This window comes from Hippopotamus amphibius, chromosome 4 (genome assembly GCF_030028045.1).
Source record: "Hippopotamus amphibius kiboko isolate mHipAmp2 chromosome 4, mHipAmp2.hap2, whole genome shotgun sequence".
NCBI lineage: Eukaryota > Metazoa > Chordata > Mammalia > Artiodactyla > Hippopotamidae > Hippopotamus > Hippopotamus amphibius.
In genome coordinates, this window is record NC_080189.1 from 173,109,304 (window position 1) to 173,132,285 (window position 22,982).

The 22,982-nt window shown below is 42.8% G+C and overlaps 1 protein-coding gene across 11 annotated transcripts in view; it reads right to left on the bottom strand.

Moving 5' to 3' along the window:
- Nucleotides 1–22,982, bottom strand: part of FOXN3 (forkhead box N3) — a 395,933-nt gene that overhangs the window by 12,491 nt on the left and 360,460 nt on the right. For 9 of the 11 annotated variants that reach the window (XM_057733100.1, XM_057733103.1, XM_057733104.1 and 6 more), the window contains 2 exons: nucleotides 21,746–21,811; nucleotides 12,248–12,353 (listed from right to left, as the gene is read on the bottom strand). In XM_057733100.1, coding sequence (XP_057589083.1) covers nucleotides 12,248–12,353; nucleotides 21,746–21,811 — 172 coding nt within the window. The remainder of the gene's footprint in view (nucleotides 1–12,247; nucleotides 12,354–21,745; nucleotides 21,812–22,982) is intronic. The other 2 variants (XM_057733109.1, XM_057733110.1) reach the window with 2 other exon arrangements.

Below are 22,982 nucleotides of genomic sequence, written 5' to 3' on the forward strand. Positions count from 1 at the left end.
AAGTCGCTGTATAACAAAGGGAGATCAACTCAATAATGGGTGATGCCTTAGAGGGCCGGGACGGGGAGGGTGGAGGGGAGTCGAGGGAGGGAGGGGATATGGGGATATGTGTATAAATACAGCTGACTGACTTTGGTGTACCTCAAAAACTGGTACAAGAGTGTAAAGCAATTATATTCCAATAAAAAAAAAAAAAGCAAATCCTCTCTTGAAGAAAGCAACCCACATTGAGGCCATCAGGATTCCTGTGTATCAAGTTTAATCAAATATTTAAGTAGAAGCTCATAATCTAAAATCAGCAACAGGCCACTAGGAATGTATAAATGTAAAAATGCCACGTAAAAAGCTAGGACCCTTGAAAGATGATGCCTTTGATGAGATGCTAGGGAAAAGTAACTGTCCCTCACAGGCAGACAATGGGGATAAAAGACAGCCTCGACCTCAGCTCCAGATGGAAATGGAGACAAGAAAAGCCTCCCTTGAGAATTTTTAACTGCAAGCCTGAAGTCTTGTGGGGATGGGGCCAGAATTCCACAGTGTGGACCAAAAGACCTCAAGCTAAATTTAGTTTTAAGTGCCCAATGGTGCCTACTAGAAGAAAATACAAACCCTTTTTGGAAGAACATACTTTAGACCCAGGCCACAAAGAATTCCCACAGGTAAGATTTTTAAGGAACACAGGTTCACAATAAAAAAAAAAAATCATTAAACACAGAATAAATAAGCCACCATAAAGAGACAACAGAAAAACAACCTACAGAATCTGAATTGCAAAGTCTGAAAATATTGTGATAATTAGGTACAGATTGTGAAGTATGTATAAAAAAGTAAAAAAGGGAATTGACATTAGAAAGACAGACTGGGTTATTAAAACCAAGCAGACAGATTTTGGAATGCATCAAACAGAATTTCTAGAGCTTAAAAATAATCCCTGAAATTAAAAAACTCAATGGAATTGAGCTATAAAAAAAAATTAGGGAATTGAAAGATGGACCTAAAGATATGATAGAAAATGCAACAGAAAGAGATAAAGGGATGGGAAATATGGAAGAGAGACTGGGTAATAGGGACATAGTAAGAAGATCCAGTATAAATCTAACTGGAGTTCCAGGGTGAAAGGAAATATGGGGAAGATCCAATCCCAGCATAGAAAATGGCTAAGAATTTCTAGTTTTGATGAAAGTTACCAATCTTCAGATTCAGAAAGCCAACAAGTCCCATGGAGGATAAATAAAAAGAAATGCATATTCTAGATATATCATAGTTATCACAGACATTACAAAAAAAAAAAGAAAAGAGGGAGAGAAGATTTAGAAGCAGTGGAAAGGAAACACATCACCTAAGGAGGCGTAGCAATTAAGATAGAACCAATAACACAGATGAAGGTAGAACAATATTCCCAAAGTGAGAGAGAAAAAATAACTGTCAAACTACAATACTATCGTCTAAGAATGAAGGCAAAATAAATATATTTTCAGACAAAAAGTCAAGACTTTAATTAAAAGTAGATATTCAACTACAGGAACTTCTTAAGAATATATTTTAGGAAAAATAGAAAGTGATCCAAAAAGAAAGGTCTGACTTAGAAGACAAATTTATGGTTACCAAAGAGGAAAGGTGGAAGGCAGAGATAAATTAGGTTGGGATTAACATATACACACTCCTATATATAAAACAGATAATCAACAAGGACCTACTGTATAGCACAGGGAATTCTACTCAATACTCTGTAATAACCTATATGGGAAAAGAATCTGAAAAAGAATAGAAATATCTATAACTGAATCACTTTGCTGTACACCTGAAACTAAGATAACATTGTAAATCAACTATACACCAACATAAAATAAAAATTAAAAAACAAAAAGGTCTGAGATGCAAGAAAAAATGATAAGCAAAGAAGATGTAATCAAGTATTGACCAGATAACACAATATAGCTGTCTCTTGGTGTCTGTGGGGGCTCTGGTTCCAGGACCCGCCTCGATACCAAAACCTATGAATGCTCAAGTCTCTTATATAAAATGGGACTTTGTATTTGCTTATAACCTATGCATATTCTCCCATATACTTTAAATCATCTCCAGATTACTTACAATACCTAATGCAATGTAAATGCTATGTAAATAGCTGCTGGTGTGCAGGACAAATAAGTTTTGATTTTTGGAACTTTCTGGAATTTTTTCCCCTGAATATTTTTTTTATCAGTGGTTGACTGAATCCATGGATGCCGAACCTGTACAGAGGGCTGACTATAATAACAACTAACTTAAAAAAAAAAAAGAAAGAAAGAAAGTGAAATAGACCTAAAGTCCTAGACAAATGTAGCATGTCATTTGGGAGGTGGAGAGAACAGAAGTTAAAGCATTCCAGGGGCCTTGTACTGATCAGGAGGTTAAAGATACTGATTAACTCTATACATTTTAAAATACTCATGTTAAAAATTCTAGGATCAACACTAAAAGAAGAGAAAAATGTATATAACTTCTAAACCACTAGAAGGGGGAAAAAGGAATGAGTGGGAGAATCATGATCAATTTAAAACAATGTTAGAAAAGAATTTGGAAAAGGGGGGGCAAACAAATGCAAACCAAGATGGTAGAAATAAATCCAAATATGTTGTTAAAAATGGGCTAAAAATCTTCATTAAGAGGTAAAGATCATTAACACAGATTTTTTAAAAAGTCATATGTTGTTTGCAAGAGATGAACCTAAAACATAAGGACTAAGAAAGGTTAAAAGTAGATGGAGGAAGGGGACTTCCCTGATGGTGCAGCGGTTAGGACTCTGTGCTCCCAGTGCAGGGGGCCCGGGTTCGCTCTCTGGTCAGGGAACTAGATCCCACATGCATGCCACAACCAAGGAGCTTGCCTGCTGCAACTAAGACCTGGCACAATCAAATAAATAAATAAATAAATGTTAAAAGAAAAAAAAAGAAGGTAAAAGGAGGAAAAAACACTGTGCCATGCTGGTGTAACTATATTAAAACCAGATAAGACAGATTTTTAAGGCAAAAATCATTACTACAGATAAAGAGAGTCATTAAACATTCATAAAGGTTCAATTCACCAGGAAGATATAACTGTTCTAAACATGGAGACTTTCAATAAGATAGCCTCAAAATACACCCCAAACTGGAAGAGCTACAAAGAGAAATGGTCAAATCCATATCTCCTTCCCTCCCTCCCTCCTTCCCTGCCTCCCCGCCCCACCCACCCCACCCCGACATGGTTAATAGGTAGATAATAGGTAGATTTGATCTAGTGGACATATACAGAACACGTGCTCATAATGGAGAAGGTTTATTACTTTGAAACACACACAAAATATTTATAAAAACTGATATACATTCCTAGACCACACAGCAAGTCTCCACAAATTTCAAAAAAGCAGTATCTTATAGATTAATTCTCTGACCACAATGCACTGTAATTAATAATAAGTGTTGCAGAGGTCACTAAAAACAAAAATAAGAAATAACCACCTCCTCATAGATTTGAAAATTTAAAAACACACTTCTAAAAACACCTATGGTCAAAGAAGGAATCAAAATGGAAATTAGAAAATACTCTGAACTTGTGACAATAATGGAAATAAAAGGTATCAAAACTTACGGATGCAACTAAGCAGTGGTTTGAAGGAAATTATAACTTTAAACTTTTATGTAAAAAGAAGAAAAGTTTAAAATAAAAGTATTTTATCCAGACCACAACAACAAAAAGAATAAATTCAAAGAAAGAAAGGAAATTATAAAGTAGCAGGAATCAATGAAATGGAGAACAGATACAACTTTAGGCCAACATATTTGAAAACAGGTGAAATGGACAAATCCCCAGTTACCAAAATGAATTAAAAAAGAAATAAAAAATAAGTTATACTATAATCATTAAAGAAATTGAATCAATAGTTAAAAATCATCCCACAAAGAAAACACCAGCTCCACAGTGTTTCATAAGTTTCATCAAACATTAAGCAATAGATAATTCCAATCTTAGCTAAACTCAGAGAATCTGAGTGAATACTCTTTAACTCATTATATGAGACTAATGTAATCCTGACACTAAAACTAGATAAAGATAGCACTAGAGAAACATGGATATGGACAAATATGCAAAATTCATACAGAAGATGTTAGTGTACCAATGCTAGCAATATGTATAAAATATAATGTATCATATGTGCATCAAAAATGCAGGTTATATTCAAAATTGGGAATTTATAATGTAATTCATCACTGTAAAACAAGGAGAGAAAAAATTTATAGTTATCTTAAATGATTTAAACATTTCTTTGATGAAATTAAACAACCATTTATGATAAATTATCATAGCAAGCCAAACAGAGGGAATTTTTTTATGATGAAGTATATTTCCTAAAAACCCTATAACAAACATTCTATCAACTGTTCATCAATAACATAGCTCCCTTTAAAATAAGACACAATATAAAGATGTCTATTATTATTCCTCTTACTCAGGTCCTAACTGCAATAGGAGAGGAAAAATAAAATATATAAGAATTAGAAAAATTCCCACTGTTATTTACATAAGATATAATTTTATTCATGGAAGATCTACAGATAAATTATTAAAGTTACTAAGGCAGTTTATTTCACTTTGCAAGGCTGCTAGAAAAAAATCAATATACAAATAACTCCAGATGGATTATAGATTTAAATGAGTAAGAAAAACTTTTAAAATCTTTTAGGAAAAAACTGTAGAAGACCAGATGATCTTGGAGTAGGGACTTTTAAAAGACACTAGATTTCATTACAAAATATTTAGTAAGCAAGAAAATTAAGAGCTCCTGTTCATCAAAAGACATTGTTATGGACAGTGAAACGACCATCCACAAACTTAGAAAAGTTATTAGCAACACATATAGTCAATAAAGGATTAATATTCAGAATATACAAAGAACTCCCACAAAGATACGGAAAAGAGAAACAACCTGATAGAAAAATGAGTAAAATGTTGATCAGGCACATTCAAGCAGCCAACTAAATATATGAAGAAAACTGTAACATCTTTAGTAAGAAGGGAAATGGAAATTAAAAGGCAAAGAGATACTGTTACATATTCACTAGATTGGTTGAAATGGCAAAGTATGACAATTCCAAATGTCTGTGAAGATGAAGAGAAATGGGAAGTATCATACTCTGCTGGTAGGAGTGTAAATGGATACAAGCACTTTAGAAAACAATTTGTCCTCATGTGGTGAAGTTGAGCATGTCCATACCTTACAAACCAATAATTTCCACACCTAGACATGCATCTTAAATGAAACTGGAGACAAGTATAAGAATTCCCATAGCAGCTTTCCTTGTGACAGCAAAGAACTATAAACAATTCAAATGTCTTAAAAAACAATGTGGTATAGCCACATAGTGGAATATTATACAGCCATGAAACCCATCATCAGTTACAACCATATGCTGCAAGCCAAATAAACCTAATAGTGAGTATAAAGAGTCAGAAAAGAAGACAAAGTATCATTCCAGTTTTATAGAATTCAAAACCAAGCAAAACTAAATATGTTATTTATGGGTATCAAAAACACTTTGAAAAGCCTAGGAACAGTAAACACAAAATTTGGGATTATGGTTATCTTTCAGCTAGGAGATGCAGGGGCCTCTGATGCCTGCTCCAGCTGGGTAGCCCTTCTCAGGAAGCATATGGGTTCAGCAACTCTAGGACTTCTGCCTCAGTGGTCATCTCCAGGGCTGAAGGCAGGAACGGGCACAATTTTCTCCCATGAGCTGCAAACTGTTCCCTTAAAAAGACTGAGATGAATGTGACTCCCTCTCTCCATTAGATCGCAGAACACAACAGGAACGATCCTAAAACTCTTCCATGAACCTCTTTGCATCTGGCACAGTCCAGCACCACCAGGAGTGCAGAGGATTTTTAGATACAATAGGAAAAGCCGCCAGAATTTCAAAGGTATTAACCAATGCTACTGTTTTGAAATATGGGGAGCAACTCCAGAACGTTGATCAAATTTCACACGGTGAATTTGCTGGTCATTGTTTAGATTTCTGGCCCAGAAGTCAAGACAAAAAGCCAAGCCAGTGGCCCAGTGGGAACTCAATGTGCAACCTTTGTCCTTCTAGTGTTGTTTTTTCCTTTTCCCTTTAATCGCTCCCTTTGGTAATATTTCCTCCTCGCCTTCCCACCACTAACCATAACCTAATACTGAGCTTTAGAACTGCCTTCAAAGACCATGATTTCAGAAGATAAAAGCTGACAGGTACTTGTTTTTTTTTAAAAAACAAAACAATACAATCCGTCCCCCCCCCCCCCCCCAAATTCAGTGGCAAACTTTCCCTCCAGTTGTATAATCGGGCCCCACCCTATCTTAAAACTGAAGGTTGCAGGCTTCTTAAACTCCTGTTACAAACATCTTTTCCAAAGGAAAGACAAAGAGAAGGCCAGGAGTAGATCTGAAGCTGATACATAGGTTTTCCTGGTGACTCTGTTTTGACAGGACCTTACGTATTAATGTTTTGTACGTATAGAGCCATTAATTCCTGACTTGTTTCCTGTTCCACGGGAAGTGCAGGTTTCACTTGGGGTCCTTAGAGAACCAAATAAAATTAAGCAGCCTTAGGTGGTGATCAAATGGAACGTTCTTATAATTTTATAACATGTTAAGGTTTAGACTACTGTCACGATTCTTCAAAATTATGGCTTTGACACGTATGTGCACTGTCCTCAAGGTGGCAGAGAAGCCCAAACTAAGCCTTTTCTGGGATTTGGGATTGAGCTTCAGGTACCCAGAAAGGGGACCTAGGAAGGTCTGTGGAGGGCAGGCTAGATGAATCCATGAGGTTCTCCACATTACTCATTTCATTTTTTCCCATCTAAAAAATTTGTGATAAAATACACAAACCAAAAAGCTTACCATCTTAGCCTTTTTTAAGTATACAGTTCTGTGGCATTAAATACATTCATAACCTTGTGCAGGCACCACCACCATCCATCTCCAGAACCCTTCATCTTGTAAAATTGTAACTCTGTCCCCATTAAATAATTACCCGCCCCCCACTCATTCCCTCTCCCCATTGTTACTGGCAACCACCATTCTACGTTCTGTCTCTATGAACTGGACTACTCTGGGTACCTCACATAAGGGGAGTCATAAAGTATTTCTCTTTGTGAGTGACTTATTTCACTTAACATAAATGTCCTCAAAGTTCATCCATATTGTAGCATGTATCAGAACTTCCTTCTGTTTTAAGGCTGAATATTCTACTGTGTATATATACACCACATTTGGCTTGTCTGTTCATCTGCTGATGGATGCTTGAGTGGCTTACACATTTTAGCTACTGTGAATAACGATGCTATGAACGAGGATGGACAAATATCTCTTTGAGAACCTGCTTTCAATTCTTTGGGGTATATACCCAGGAGTGGAATTGCTGGGTCATGTGTTAGTTCTATTTTTAATTTTTTGTGGACCCGCCATACTGTTTTTCTCAGTGGCTGCACCATTTTACATTCCCACCAATGGTGCTCAAGCGTTCCAACTTTTCCACATCCTTGTCAACACTTAGTATTTTCTGTTTTCTCGACAGTGCTATCCTAATGGGGGTGAAGTGGTATCTCACTGTAGTTTTGATCTGCATTTCCCTAATGATTAGTGATCCTGAGCATTTTTCTATGTGCTTATTGACCTTTTGTGTATTTTCTTTGGAGATAAGTCTGTTCAAGTCCTTTCCCATTTGTGAATAGGGTTGTTTGTTTTCCTGTTTATTTACTGAACACCTGTATAATGTTTACTCTGTGCCAGGCATGTAACTGTGTGTTAATCCTAATAACTCATGAGGCAGGTGCTGGTTTTCTCATGAGAAGCCCAGGTATACCTGGCCCAAGGTCACATAGCTGCACGCTATAGACCCAGGAAACTTGGTTCCCAAGTTCATGCATGCAATTTCTGGGCTCTCTTGACATATGAAGGACAGCCCTCCCACCAGTTCTCTCTCAATCCCCTGGCAAGCCCTGGACATTTAATTTTTCTCTGCCACCTGAGAGGTCACTTGGAGTCAAAAAGTCTTAAGAGTTGAAAACATGTGGCTCAGACCCAGGAGAATTGCTATGGCCTGTACCTGGGAAGCAGGACATAATTTTATGAATGTAAGAAATCTTATGCTCCCATTTCCTAAGAGTTTCAGAAACAGTTCTTTTAGGGCTAGAACTGTTTGTCCCATTCAATGTCTCTGCAAGGAATTTCACTAGAGAAGGAGCAGAAGGCACAGGCATAAAACTTTGAGACATGGGAGCAGTCATTTTGAGGACAATGTGTCTTGAGGACTCTCTGCCCAGGTAAATTTAAAAATAAGCAGGTTTCCAATGTCTAAGGATGGGCTGATCCCTGAGGTTATTGAGTAAAAAGTCAACATTGTAAAGTCAATTACACTATTGACAGATACTCTTACAAGGAGATTTCACATCATAATTATATGCAAAGGAACCCAGCAAATACAAGCTGTGTAATGATCAGCTAATAAAAGTAACACTTCATCTATGTCAATAACAGTTTCAGAGTTAAGACAAACAAACATGGCCTTTGCCACTCAGTGGAGAGAAAAAAAAATCCCTGAAAGACAAATATTTTCACTTAAGAAGTTGCTTAGACTCACACAGAAAATCTGTCACACAAAGCAGAGTAGGAAACAGGTCTTCAGGGGGTGCTAATGACGTTCTAGCCCTTCTGCCAGCCCCAGCTGAGCTGATGGGCGCAGCAACCCCTGTAAACATGTGAACACCCCCGGGACCCGTGGTCACTGCCACGTGGTCTGGCGGATGACGTTGGCTGTTCTTCTATTTTCGGCTGGACTGTTTTCCCTTTAACCTCAGCTGAAGTTAGGTTCAACTGACACATGGCCAAATTTAAAAAAAAATTTCAATTGCAACCAATGTGAAAAAGCAAAACAAGATCCCTCCTGCCCCTCCAAAACACTTCTTAATGGGTTTTACACAGTCTCCAGCAATTACCCACCTAGCTATGTTTACATTCATTTTTCTCAAAAGTGTCGCACTGTCTCCTATTTGCCAGGCATTTGGGACATAAAGAGGGCAAAGGTATTATAAGCAAGGGTCCCTGACCTTCCAGAGCCTGTGACATTCCTCTCCACAATGTCTCTTAAAACTGAGGTGGAAAGTGCAGAGGTGCTATTTGGATAATGGACTGCTAACGCACAATGGTTTTCTTTATCTCTATTTATGCAGACGGGAACTTGTCTAGTTTCTGCAAACTGTGGTTGTACATTTCGCTGAAACGATTCTGCTCAAACCTGTGATGCTGAGGAAGGTCACTCTCTGACGATGCATGCTTTCGTAGGGGACGGACGTTATGAAGCTCTCGGCATGGAGCCCCAATCCCGGCCTCCCACAGTGTTCCGCATGCTGAGGTGGGCTGGGCTGAGCGAGCCACGTTTCTGTGGGACACCTGCCTCTGCCTTTGAAAGACTGGGAAGGGGGTGGAGGAAGAGCGGACACATTCCCTCCTATGTGCTTCCTGTTCCTGCATCACCCCAGCATCGCCTCTTCCCCTCTGCAGCGGCAGTTCAGTCCTATACAAGCTGCGGAATCCAGTTTACGATTCTTCCAATACTTGGGAGACACAACGTCTTCATGTTCTCTGAGAGGCATGTGTACCAGCAGGAGCCTTATCCTTGGAGATCCCCTGGTCCTTCCACAGGATCCCCGTCCAAGCTCAGGGACTCCAGCCCAGCTCAGGGGTACCTCCTAGGAGGTCTAGATCCCAGCCCCAGCCCCGCGTTGGGGTCTAAGGTCCAGTCATTCCAACCCCACCCAAGGGGGTGTGGCTGCTTCCTACTGTTCCCTCTGTGATACCCCGAGTTCTCTGCTCCCCTTCCAGCTGTCTGGTGAATAACTTTCCACCTGGTTAAGTGTTCTTTATTTTGAAGTCTCCCTGTTCGAGTACCTAGTGTGGCTCTTGTCTCTCGACTGGACCTGAATGATACACAGGTCTAGCCCCGGAATCTGTTTGTGGTCTTTTACAGTGGAAGGAGCCTACGTGAGGCGCTGGCGGGACTGGATGAGTAATAACTCTTTGACCGGAAATAAGACGTCATTATTTTGCTGTAGTGCTATGTTATCTTCTAACCAGAACATAACCACTCAAAAAAAATTAATATTTTGAATAATGCCTCTAGAGGGTACTAATCAGTACAATTTGCAATAATATATGCCACGAGGGTAATAATTACAATTGGGAGGCAGCTCCTGCTGAAGGCCAACCCGGTCTCAGTCCTCCCTTCCCTCTGCCTGGCTCTTCCCTTCCCCGAGGGAATGGCTGGAGCCACATGGAGAGCTTTGCTTTCAAAGGCACTGAAAAGACGCTGAAGGCGACAAGCTGAAAGTCTATACCTAGAATCTGCTTAGGAAAGTAGATCGTTACTCCCCATGCAAACAGTCCATGTCTCAAAGTCTTCTCAACCAAAAAGGTAAACTAGGAGGTTAGGGAGAAAGGGTTTTAAGAGAGAACGGAAAACAGAATGTCTCTCTTATAGTCTGAGGCCAAGGCATGGTTATTTAAGCTTCATGGAAGAGGCTTACTATTTATAAACTCAAGAATTATTGATCTCGGGATATCTAAGAAAAATACAAGAGAAGTACAAGAAAAAGAACCTTCCCATATACTTTTGGAAAGTATCACCATGTCTTGTTAACAGAAATGATAAGTGGTTTTATCATTCTATTACTACTCTAATTCCTACCAACTTCCCTCTTTAGCAGGTTCCAAATACCAGCGTCTACCCTGAAGATTAAGGACTTGCATCCTGGCAAAGGCAGTCACTTTGTGGGGAGGGTTAAAGGACACGTGAGTGGAGAAGCTCCACGAGGTTGATTCACACTAGGGAGCTCAACCCTGAATCTCCCCCAGGTCACAGCTAACAGATTTCCTGGGACAGTTTCCTTTGGGACATGAAAACCTATGAAAGCAAAATGGCCGTTAGGTGTGAACTTGATCCAAAAGTGCTAAAAAGAAGCTAAGAGGTAATGCTGTGAAGGGATGCAGTGCAGCTTGGCAGTCCTTTTCTAAATAACCAGCCGGGGCCCAACATTGTGCAACATGCAATGAGGCATCAGCCAAGTAGGTAAGACCCAGCCCCTGTCCTCGGCAAGCAAACCACGGAGGACAGAGTTGGGGATACACACAGGATCACTCATCAAAGGGCCACAACCAAAGCGTGGGCTTATGGGTTCCAAGAAAAGAGAAATTAATCTGATGTTGGCTCAGAGGCCTGTTCAGAAAAGCTTTGTGAAGGAATCATTTTTGTGATGGGCCGTGAAGGTTGTGCTGCCTTGTATGTGGAGGCTGAGGGAAATCTACACATAGGAAACTGTGTGAATAAGATGGGCAAACACTGGATGTATTTGGAGAACAAATTTGGCTCTAGAAGACAGGAGGACCGGGGGGATATCAGGGTGATGTGGTGGGAGTCAAGGAGGATGCTTCTGCAGACAGCTGGAGAGGCACATTTTAGGAAATCAGTCTGGCAATGGTTGATGGGTGGGCAGGGGGTGGGCAGAGAAGAAGGAAAACAGGAGGAAAGCATTCACACTGGCACACGTGAGGCTTCCAAGCTAGTGATAGACCCTAATCTGGGCTGGCAGTGGAGGTGAGAAGGATGGAGGAAAGAAACTTCTTCCCAAGGAAGAGTTCATGTGGTTTGGCAACTGACCTGATTCTCAGACGCAGGGGACTGTTGCCACCTGGTATTTACCTATCACTTACCAGAGCACTTTTCACACATGATTTTTAGCATGTGCATTTCATTGCAACCCTTCCCAGGAGGCCGAGGAGTTTCACGGATGAGGGAACGGAGGCCCAGAGAGGTCAGACATCCACCCAAAGTCAAAGGACTGGGAAGTGACAGGGCTCGGTCTAGAGGTCGACCAGTTAGCCTAGAATCTAATGACTAACTTGCCCACCATTTCCTTCTGTTCACTTTACCCCAATCTTAGAACAAAGCAACTCAGTTTCATTTGTCTTCATCTCATCTGCAAAGAGACCAGGATAATTTGATGGTCCAAGGAGAAGCTGGCACTTGGATTAGGATCCCTGGAAGTTACTGTAACTTTTTCAAACACCAAAAATATTTCTGTCTTCACTACTTAGAGTCTGGTCTTCTCCATCCCCTCAAGTGGTCCTGTGGGACACACAATGCCTATCCCCCTCCTCAGGTGGGCTTTGCCCAGCAAGCTCCTGCCTTACCTCACGGCTGCTGTCATTCCAATGGGAGTGATTGGCAATGGCCGGACTCCGGGAAACAGGCCTCGGCTCAGAACCCGCGTTCCATTTTGTATCACTCCTGGAGGAACTGAAAGAGCAAAAAGGGAAAAGATACCACATGTGAATCCAACTGTGCAGGTTTCTATTCTGAGTCAGAAATTTTGGATACACCAGAGAAAGAGAGAGAGAGAGAGACAACACAGAGAGAGAGAGACAACACAGAGAGAGAGAGACAGACAGAGAGAGAGAAAAGAGAGAAATAGATGGTCATAGGTACACAGAGAAGCAGAGGCAGAGAAAAACATACACACGCAGAGGGAGACAGATACAGAAAAAAATACCATGACAGCGATACAGAAAGAGAGAAAGATACCACGCCTGAAGAAAGAGATTTAGTCAGCCAAGTCAGACCAATAGCTTATTACTGAGGCCTTGGAAAAAGAAAAAAAAAAAGATGAGTTTTAAACAGTGGGCTTCAAATACTATTTTCTTGAATTTGTTAAATATAATCTTTTATCTCTAGTCAGACCCTAAAAAGATCTTAAGAACCTGAACCATCTGACAGCAGATGCGCAAACATAAGCTTCTCCTTATGCTTCTTGGGTCATGGTCAGAATTGGAAACATCTTTCTAAGTGTCCTTAATCCAACAAGGGAAAAAGCCAAAAGAACAGCAAAGCTGATTTTACAAGCTACTCGGCACCTCAGCACTCACGACGTCATCTTATAACCATCCTCACAACCGTCTCTGCTGGGAGTAAAGGGTTGTCAACAGTAGGGTTCTGGCTTCTGCCTCAGACTCACACAGCCCACTTTGGAGGGCCTGCCTTCCCCCTTCCCTGAAGCTTCCCTCAAGCAAATCTCCGGAGAGCTCTCTCGTCATCCCAGGGTCTCCTAAACATACTCATCCCTGGATTAATCCTGAACCAACGTTTCTGCCAGTGACCATCAGATACCGCCCATGTTGCATAGAAACTCACAGTGGCCTCACACAAATGTGAGGATTTACAGAACAGTGGAACCATAGGAAATCCCTGATAGTCGATCTTTTTTGATCTTCTAAACAGTGGTTTCTGCTGGTTCAAGCTAATACTCTTACTGCACCATCAGCACTCCTCCATGTGTCTGTCTACATGGGGCCAGGTATGCATCCTGTGTGAGCACACGGACGGAGGGCTTCTACACCTGGGTTTTAATCTTAGTTCTTCTGGTAGGACTTCGTACAAGCTCACCGAATCTCTTTGCCCTCTCTGAGCGGTGTTCTCTAAGACCTCTTCCACCGCCAGCATCCTGAAGAGTGCCCGGGGCTCTGGGTGTGTTCATGTAGCCCCTGGCACAGTCTCACCTGGGGGCAAGGTGGATCAACTGTGCTTTCTCACACAAAGATCTTACCAACAAGACTGGAAAATCATACCTTCAGAAATGAAAACCACTCCGGATACTAAACTTTTAAAGCTGATATTATTTGTGTAGAATAACTACTTTCCCCAAAACACACAGTACATACTTTTTACTCCTATAATTTTCAGGTCTCTAAGAGCATGTACACATAAATATTCCAAACCTTTAGTCAGGTCTTTCGTGTAGGGTGAATGCCCACTCTGGAATATGGGATTAAGTTATAGACCAATTCCCTGGGCATTCTGTGGCTGCTGCTAATATTTTTTGCCATGTCTCATCCGGCTTTGTGTAATAATACCCTTGTTACTAGGTTTTATACAAGGTGGGATGGGAGACAGAATTGAAGCTAGTATCTGAAGTCAGTACTACTAGTGCAGTTGGGGTTCCAGAATCCCCTGTCTCTTCCCATATTTAGTTATGAAGGTTGAACTAGATCAGGAATTCCTACCCATCCCTCACTATCAGCCTGACTTCAGATATTAGATCATCTGAGACAGGAGATTCACCAGATATCTTAAAAGCATGACACCTGTTATGACATGATATTGCAATTAACTACCATAGTTTGCTCAGTTGATGAGTTCTCTAGAATTTAAATTTACCTGAATTATCGAAAGATTTCCTATAAAGCTACAAGACAGTGTGGTATTGGTGTAAGTGCAGACATACAGATCAATGGGACAGAACAGAATCCAGAAATAGATTCATGTGTATGTGGTCAACTGATTTTTTTGACAAAAAACATGCAGACAACACAATGGGAGAAAGGAGAGTTAGAAAATCAGAGATCCACTTGGAAAAAAAATGAACCTTGGTCCTAACCTCATACCATGTAGGAAAATTAATTAGAAATGGATCACAGACCTAAATGTAAGCACTAAAATCACAAAAGTTCCAGAAGAAAACACAGGAGGGAAAATACCAATAATTTCCAAGGACAGACAGATGTAAAAACCAGTAGAACTCTGGAGTTTGTAGACAGATGCTTCAGGTGGCCTGAAAACATAGGTGTTTTAGGTTTGTCTCTCTGTTTTGGGGATTGTGTGAAAGGGTTTTTCCATTATTTTGCTGTACGGTACTCTCCTCAAAACGGTCAGATGACCACAAGTTCAGTTTAATTCTGACAATACAATTAATATATTAGTCACTAGGGATCTCATCTAGAACAGGAAGCAAATCCGATAGAATGGTACCCCCCCCCCCAAATAACTTAAATATTTAAAATCTATACCACAGGTATAATTCTTATCAGTAAAAATTATTATAGTTCCATATACAGATTGTATCAATTAATGTAATAAATTACCAAGTACCTGCCTATGTATGAGATGAAGGGGACACAGGGTCCCCATAGTTAGGTGGATAGACTTGAAGAGGCAATGAAAATACACTATGGCAAGTGCTAAGGCAGGGGGCCTATGGGCATGAAGGATGGAGATACCGAACCCAAAATAAAGGCTATCTGGGATGTCTTCCTGTAGGAAGTGCCATCAAAGTTGGGATTCAAAAGCACATACCAGGCCTGGAAGTGACAAAAATCACAATGTGCAGAAGAACTAAAACATAATTTTGATAAAGCACATAATCCTAGCAGGAATGAGATGCATTTGGACTTCATCGCATGGATATTGGGAAAAGCATTAAAGGGTTTTGAGCAGGGAAGTGGTCTGCAGCGTAGTGGCTGAGAGCCGGACGCTGGTGTTACACACCCTGTGTCTGTGTCCCATGAGTGTCCTTTACTGCCTGTGTCCCCTGACAAGCTACTTAAGTAACAAGGGAACAAATGGTATTTACCACACAGAGTATCTAGAGATTTGATTGAATTAATAAAGGCCCTGCTATTTCCAAAATCCAGGTTAGTCATTAGTCTTGCTGTCATCATCACTGTCAACATGCTCCGCATCCCAGAGCAATCCTGGGGCGGCTCGTGTGCCTCCAGTCCAGGTGAGATGAAAGCCTGTAAGAACAGGATGAAACAAAACCAGACCGTGCTGGAAGACCATCTCTCTGGTCACAGACTTGGCCGGAAGAGCCACCACGGCTCTCAAGGTGTTTCCGTTCCCTTTGGACAAATCGTGTCAGTCACCACTGTGGCAAAAACACCTGAAGCATCTACAGTCCTGGGACAAAGATTAGGGAGCCCTGGAAAGTGAAGAGGGCAGATGGGCATCACGGAGCGCACGTTCCCCTGGCCTCTGGCACAGCCTTGGAGTCATCTGCCCATCAAAGGAGAAATGCAGCCCCACTTTTCCTTTGGCCCAGAGTCCTCTGCCTAAGTGTCTAGAACCTCAAAGCACCAGGGGTACACCCAGCATGAAGGGAAACAGAAAGGAAGCCAGCCCTCACCAAGCACCTACTGGAGACCGCGTTCTTTTGACTCTCCTTGCCTCATTTAAGCTTCAAGGAAGAAGCCTCCTGCAGAGTTACCAGTACAAGCTTGGGGCCACAAGGCCTCCGTCCAAAGTCTTACCCCACCACTAGCTCCGTGGCTTTGGGCAAGTGCCTTACCCTTTCTGTGCCTCAGTTTCCCCACCTGTAAAGCAGGCATAAACATACCTCAGAGGATCGTTTTGAAGATTAAACAAGACAAAGTACACAAATTGCTAGCTCAGTGGCTGGCCCATTATATAAGCTCACAGTCACCATCATCACCATGTTCATCCTTCCACCATCCCATCTCACCGCATTGGCACCCTCTTACTAATTATCTCTAAGGCAGAGGACCTAACAGGGTCAGGACACGGGGAAATTCTTTCAGCCTATTGTGCTTTTCGTAGCTCTCCCTAACTCTGCACTCACCCATGAAAACATCTTCCTGGTTAATGAACTGTATTCACTTCAAAGAGAATCTCACGGATGGAGCTAACGTGCAGCATTAAAAGGTTTTCCCCGAGCTATCTTATGAACCTTGCAAGACTTCTGGCGTGCAAACGCGGCTCTTCTTCTGAATTCTGGAGCTCGTTCTCAAATGAGCTGCCACTGAATGCTGCCTCTGCCAGTCCCGGCATTTCTCAGTCCTCATCACTGGCAGTGCTCCTCACATGGGGAGGGCGGGTGTGCTCCTCTCGGCTCGCGGGCTGCCAGCAGCCAGCTGTGACACTTAACTGTTCCCCCATCTTTTCTCCTTCCTGTCTCCATCCCCAAGTGTCAAGAATGTAGCTTCTGAAAGATGAATCACAGCCAGTCTAAAATGTCTGAGAAAGGCATTCTGAGGTCCCTATTTCACGACTTTTCTGAGTCTGGGATCTGGAGGAACACGAGTCCATCACTTCTCAGTCCTATTCCTATCAGCACATCTACTCCTTCCCTTTCATTTCCTCTGCATTTCCCTCAATGTAAAACAAAGCACAGAAACCCCAGTGCACCCCACCCAATGTGCTGACATTATACCTGGGCTCCAGCTAGAGAAGAAATGTCATAAGAAACTGGATATTTAGAATCAACCTCAAACTCAAGATTTGTGGCTCTCAGTAACGTAACTATACTCCAATAAAAATTAAAAAAAAAAAGAAAGGAAGAAAAGAAAAAGAAAAAGCACAGGGCTCCAGCATCATCCCTTTCTGTTAGATCAGTTAAATATTCAGTTCTTACTAATACTCTGTAATAACCTAAATGGGAAAAGAATTTGAAAAAGAACAGATATGTGTATAACTGAACCACTTTGCTGTACACCTGAAACTAACACAATTGTTAATCAACTCTACTCCAATATAAAATAAAAATTAAAAAAAAATTTGGCTCCTATAGAAGAGAAGACATATGTCTGAGATTCTCAAATCCTGGGATGAGGTGCCAAGGACATCAGCACCAGGGCTCCCAGCCCTTGCAGATCCACCACTTTATCATAAGTTATGCAACGACCCTAAACTTCCTTACTTTTAACCAGCAAGAAAGCAACACTCTCACACACACACAGAGTCCAATTAAGTAGCACCACTCACTGTGATCTAAATGTGATCGTCTCCAGAACCTAAAAAAATATTTGAAGGCACAAGAGAAACTTTTTTCCATGCTCCACCGCCCCTCAGCTCTTCCCCGTCCTGGCTTCCCCAGCTTCCCTCCTGATGCTCAGTTTCCTTGATTTTCACAGCTTCTAAAATTAACCTCTGAGCTCCTACTGCTGCCTTTGGAGAGCAGCCCTGGCTAAGCTACCAGAGGCCATAAGCTGAGCAGCAGGTGATTCCGATAATCCTTCCCTTTCCTAAAATCAGCCTTTCCACCTGCTTACTTGGAAGGATGCTGGGGAGGGGGCTGAGAGAGGGGAGTACTACTTCCTAGTAGCCCTTCTCCTCCAGCGCCTGGTGCATCTATACATATCCCAGTTCCTGGGGGAGGGGTGTGGAATCCCCCCACCCCCCGCCCTGTCCCATTTTGTTGTTTTGTTTATAATCTAGAGTTCCTCTCTGGGAACATTCCAACCAGGGATTATGCAAGCCTTTGAAGATGAGTAATGGTGACCTGACTTCTGACTTAATAACCATTCCTCCACTGGGGTTAAAGATGACTCACAGGGCTTGGCAAAGGGGAACCGCAAAGCAGGTACTTAAGTAGACTCCAGAAGCTGGAATTAGTCTACAGAGCCACTTCTTTTTGGTGGGGAGGGGTAACTGGATAGATTTGACTAGAAGAATAACCCAAAGTTCAAGAGATAATGAGGCAGCAGTGTCCCGCCTGGATTTTTCTGGAAGTAGTGTCCTACAGAGTACCTGAGACACGACGGTACACCTTGTAGCAAGTTCCCCATACTGCACACTGACAAAGTCTGGAAAAGATAATGTTACTGCCCCGGCTCGCTGCTGCCGGGGGAGACAAAGTATTGTAGCCTGAGGTTTTGATTGGATGCTCACAGCTGCCTCATTGAAAGAGAAGCGTGAGAATGCAGGGAGGGGTGGAGGAGACCCACAGGGAGGCCAGCTCAAGCAACACACAGTGCAGTCAGCACCCCTGGGGCAGGATCAGGTCCGCCCAAGATAAGGGGCTTGGCTGACTGCGGTTCTCATCAACTTCTGGAGACGCTTCCTTTGTACGACCAGCTCATCAGCTCAGACCCGGACTGTGGCCAGCTGTGCAGCTGCTGAGCGGGACGGATGAGAGGAAAAGACCTAAGTGGCTGCCGCCTGGTGACCTGAAGTGGAGTGGCTACGAAGGGCGATGACAAAGGAAAAGCCTTTCAAACCATCCAGGCCAGCCTCCGACTGCTGGGAGTGCCAGCGGCAGACAGACTAGGTTGGTGGCTCCTGTTCAAACAGGGGCATCGCACAGCTCGGGAGGTGAAAACAACGGGCTATAAATAGCAGCACACGAGGAGGCTCTATAAACAGAGCCCAGCCACGGAGCAGCAGGCAGGCTCCATGCAGACAGGAACCCACGCTCCCCACGCGTGGGCAGTGGCAGGACCCCAGAATCTGTGTGATGCACGTACACATCCTCACTGGGACACGTGCGCACAAACACTCCATTGCTGCCTGGGCGTCTGCTGCCTTTGAATCTTTTGGTCGAGGGGTCACCTCTCACTTTTTCCAGGCTTGGGGCAAAGCTGGCAGGGTAGGGCATGGTGGCTTCATCCCTGTATGTCTGGAATGCTTCTCCCTTCAGGAGATGAGGTACCGCATCACATCCCAGGACAAGAAACATCAGGCAGGGAGGGGAAGGAAGAGTGAATCAAAGAAGAGCGAAGCGAACACAAAGCCCTGGCATCAGAGACACAAACCTCTGACTACGTTTCTCAGGAGGCTGAGGCGGGGCCCCCTGGTTCCCCCAAGTGCAGGAGCAGATGCTCAATGCACACTCACTTCCTTCCGACGCCACTGCTCTGATCTTTGGGGGCTTTACATTCGGCCCACTGACTAAGCCCTAGCTTGGCCTCCAGGGGATTTTAGGAGGCCTGGGGTCAAATGAGAAGGTGAATATGAAGGTGATGTTCTACCCTCTGCCCAGACTTTAAATTGACTTCTCTACTGCTCCTGCCAATATGTCTCCTTCCACGACTTTCATGGGCCTCTCGGTTCCTTCCTTCCAGGAAACTGGAGCCCCCTCTTGGCCATGGGGCCTTCACAAAGGCTGTGGCCAGGCTTCTCACAGTGGTTAGAGTGAGGTAGGAAAACCCTACATGACTCTACAGCTTCAAGACATGAACACGGAGCTTTGAAAACTCAAATTCAGCATTTCAATGTAAATAAGAATATGGATACCCTGAAAAAATAATTATTACAGTTTGTGTTACAGTAGGGAGAGGGGAGAAGTTCATTTAGCCATGAGAACAATTAACTTCTCAGCTAATCAGGATCAATGCTATTCCTTTTCTATCTGTGATCAAGAATCCAGTGATCATGGATTTTCATAAAGCTCCTGTTAATAATGACCAATCCCCCTGCCTTTTCCCGCTTACCTCCATTGAATAATTCATCAAATTATTTCCAGTTCAAAAAGTTATTTCTTTAAACCAACGACCACTGTGGGCAGTGGCTGGGTGCAAAGGGAAGTGCTTATACCTTACACACCTCTGATAATATCAGTACGCTTAACCATGATGAAGTATGCAACTTGATTTCAGAAACCATTTCAGACTGTAACTGGATTAGTCTGGTCTACACTCTTCCTGCAAGAGTCATCTGAGAACAGAGTTTTTTTTTTTTTCTTTATTTTCATTTCCTTGTAACTTCAAACATCCTTTAAAACCCACACTACAGGTTAACCGCTAGTTATAGGACTGCACCGGTTACACATCTGCTTAGCAGTGGTGTTTCCTTCTCAGAGGTGCGGGTAGCCGTTATTTCAATCGCTGCTAGCAAGCTGAGTTTAGCAAACAGAGAATGAGAATTCTCTGCCTTTAGGATAAGGTAACGGCAGCCAGTGGCAGAGGGATGAGTCTCTCCCGAGAACGTCTGGCTGCCTCTCTTGGGGCTTTTAACAAAAGGAACAGGTAAGGAAGGATGTAGCCAAGTTTCCTAAAGCTGTTGGAAGGCTAGGAGGGATGGTCTGGAACTCCACATCAAGGGACACCTGGGGAGGGCCTGGGAACAAATGTTCTCCTGTGGGAACACTGTTAGCTCCGAAGTGGGGGATTCCCTTTGCGCAGGAGGCCATGCAGCCCTCAGAATGAGACAGGTGGGCGCCAGTCCTGGTGGGTGTTATGGCGAGTTCTGCTGCTTCACACCACCGTCTCCACACCGTGAGTTTCACGCACAGGAGACGGTGATGCAACTGTCCTGCCAGTGAGCTGAGAGGGCCATGGTGGATGAGCTGGCTGTCTGCTCAATTGGCTTCTGGTGGGGGTAGGATGTGGCCAGAGAAACTAGCCTCAAGTTGGGAGGAGGAGGAGACAGATGCCTGCATTTGGGACATTTATCATCACTTGGGAAGGAGATCTCTCTAAAGACGTGGTAGCTCCAAGAAGTAGGGAAAAAACACCCGATGGTGGATAGAAGGGAAGTTCAAGTTAGGAAAAGAGTTGTCTCAAGCTTGACATTGCTCAAAGGCCAAAAGAAGATGAAGACAGGAGCCCTGCTTCGCTAAACCAGCCCTGTTCTTCCATCTTTGGCACTTCGGAAGGCTGGTGGGGATGACACAGGGTGGGGGTCACCACGATATTTCCATTTTAAGGCTGTTCCAAGTGCCTGCACCCCCGCTTTGCCAGATTTTCTTCTTCTCGCTCTAAAATGGTAGCCTGTTACTAATGAGGTCCCCAAGGGGAGAGGAATGTCTAAAAGTGGGCGCTGCTGGCCCCCTGTAGCCTCTTCTAGCAGAAACTACAAACTCACAGGAGCAATTCCTGCAGGAGAAAGGGTCTTCACCCTCTCCTCTGGGACTCATTACAGGGTCACTTCCCTGCCTCCAAGGTTTAAGCCCTGAAATTACATTAGAACTCTGTCATCTTGGAAACACACCTATGCATTCGTTCATACACGTGCGTGGCCGCATCTTTACACGCACATGTATGTAATCATGCAAGGAGGTAGTTTAAAGTGATTCTAGAAGGGAAGGTCTGCTTGAGCATTAGTTCTTCCTATGGCCTGGTATATAAAGGAGAAGGTTAGGTTCACAAACTATGGTGCTGTAGGCTATAGAAATATCTACTCACAACCTGCTTGTATCTCAGGGGGAGTATTCAAAAGCATCATGGCACTGGCAGCGTCAATGTCAGGATCTGGAAAAATCAACCAATAAACAACATTATTTACAACGGGGCCGGTGTGCGTGGCTGTGTTTTTCCCCCTGCAAGTTACAGCTTATGAATGCAACAGAGGAGAAGAAAAAAAAAAAAAAAATCCAGGAACTAGAGGAGCTATCCCAAAGGTGACTTTCTTCCCCATTTGGATTTGCAAGGAAGAATGTTATTCTAGAATGAGATTTAAGGGGCATGTTGGCAGGTTTTTCAGACAAAGCACGGGGTTTCTGTGCATTTTGCTAATTTCATAATTTGCACTGTATGTTCCTGATAAGTTGCTGGTCTTTGCACCCACACAGCTTTTCCCCCTGGGGTGGAGGAGCAGGAGAGTGGGGTGACAAAAGAAAGTACAGCCATGGGAATCTTTAATGAACCAGGGAAGCTCACAGCACCAAGAAGAGAAAGCACTAAATACACCTGTATCTAGTGAGATACAAACAAGACATTCGGTCATTTCCATTTGTCAGCAGAATGTAGACTGTATTTTATGAGGTTGTCACAGCAGCGGTGGAGGTGGTGAAGGCATTAAAAACACATACACTTCAAATATAAAGAAAAAAATTAAAGTTCTGATGTTGAGGGTACAGCATTTGTTTCCACATCTATTATTGCTTTTAATATGAACCAAAAAAAAAAAAAATACTCATCACTTCATTGCTATCAATCTTAATAGGTTTCTGAATCCTTTCTGATCCACCGGTTGACAGATGGCAGGTTATATACAGACAGAAAAATATTATCCTTTTATAACTAAATTCATTTTCCTCTGAGAAACAGCAGCGCTGCTGCTATGGAAATGAAAGTCACCATGGCAACAGTAAACAACCCCCAAGAATGGTCACTGAATAGGCTGAAAAGAACATCTGCCCCAGCGCAGCATCCCAGCTGCCCTGGGGCGAAATTTGCTAATAGTGCAGTGATGCCGCGTGACAGGAGCTGCCGCCTGAGCCCGGTCCGAATAAAGGACGTCGACATCCAAAAGCCTGCCCTTGAAGATTACTACCTCTGCATTCGCTACATCGATGACTAATGATGGAGGAACTGGGGGGGGGCTCGCACTTGTCAGTTTTCATACAAATTACATAGCAAAAAATTCAATTTACTGCTAATGGCTCCATGGCACTTTATTTGGGGTTTTATGCTAGAAAAT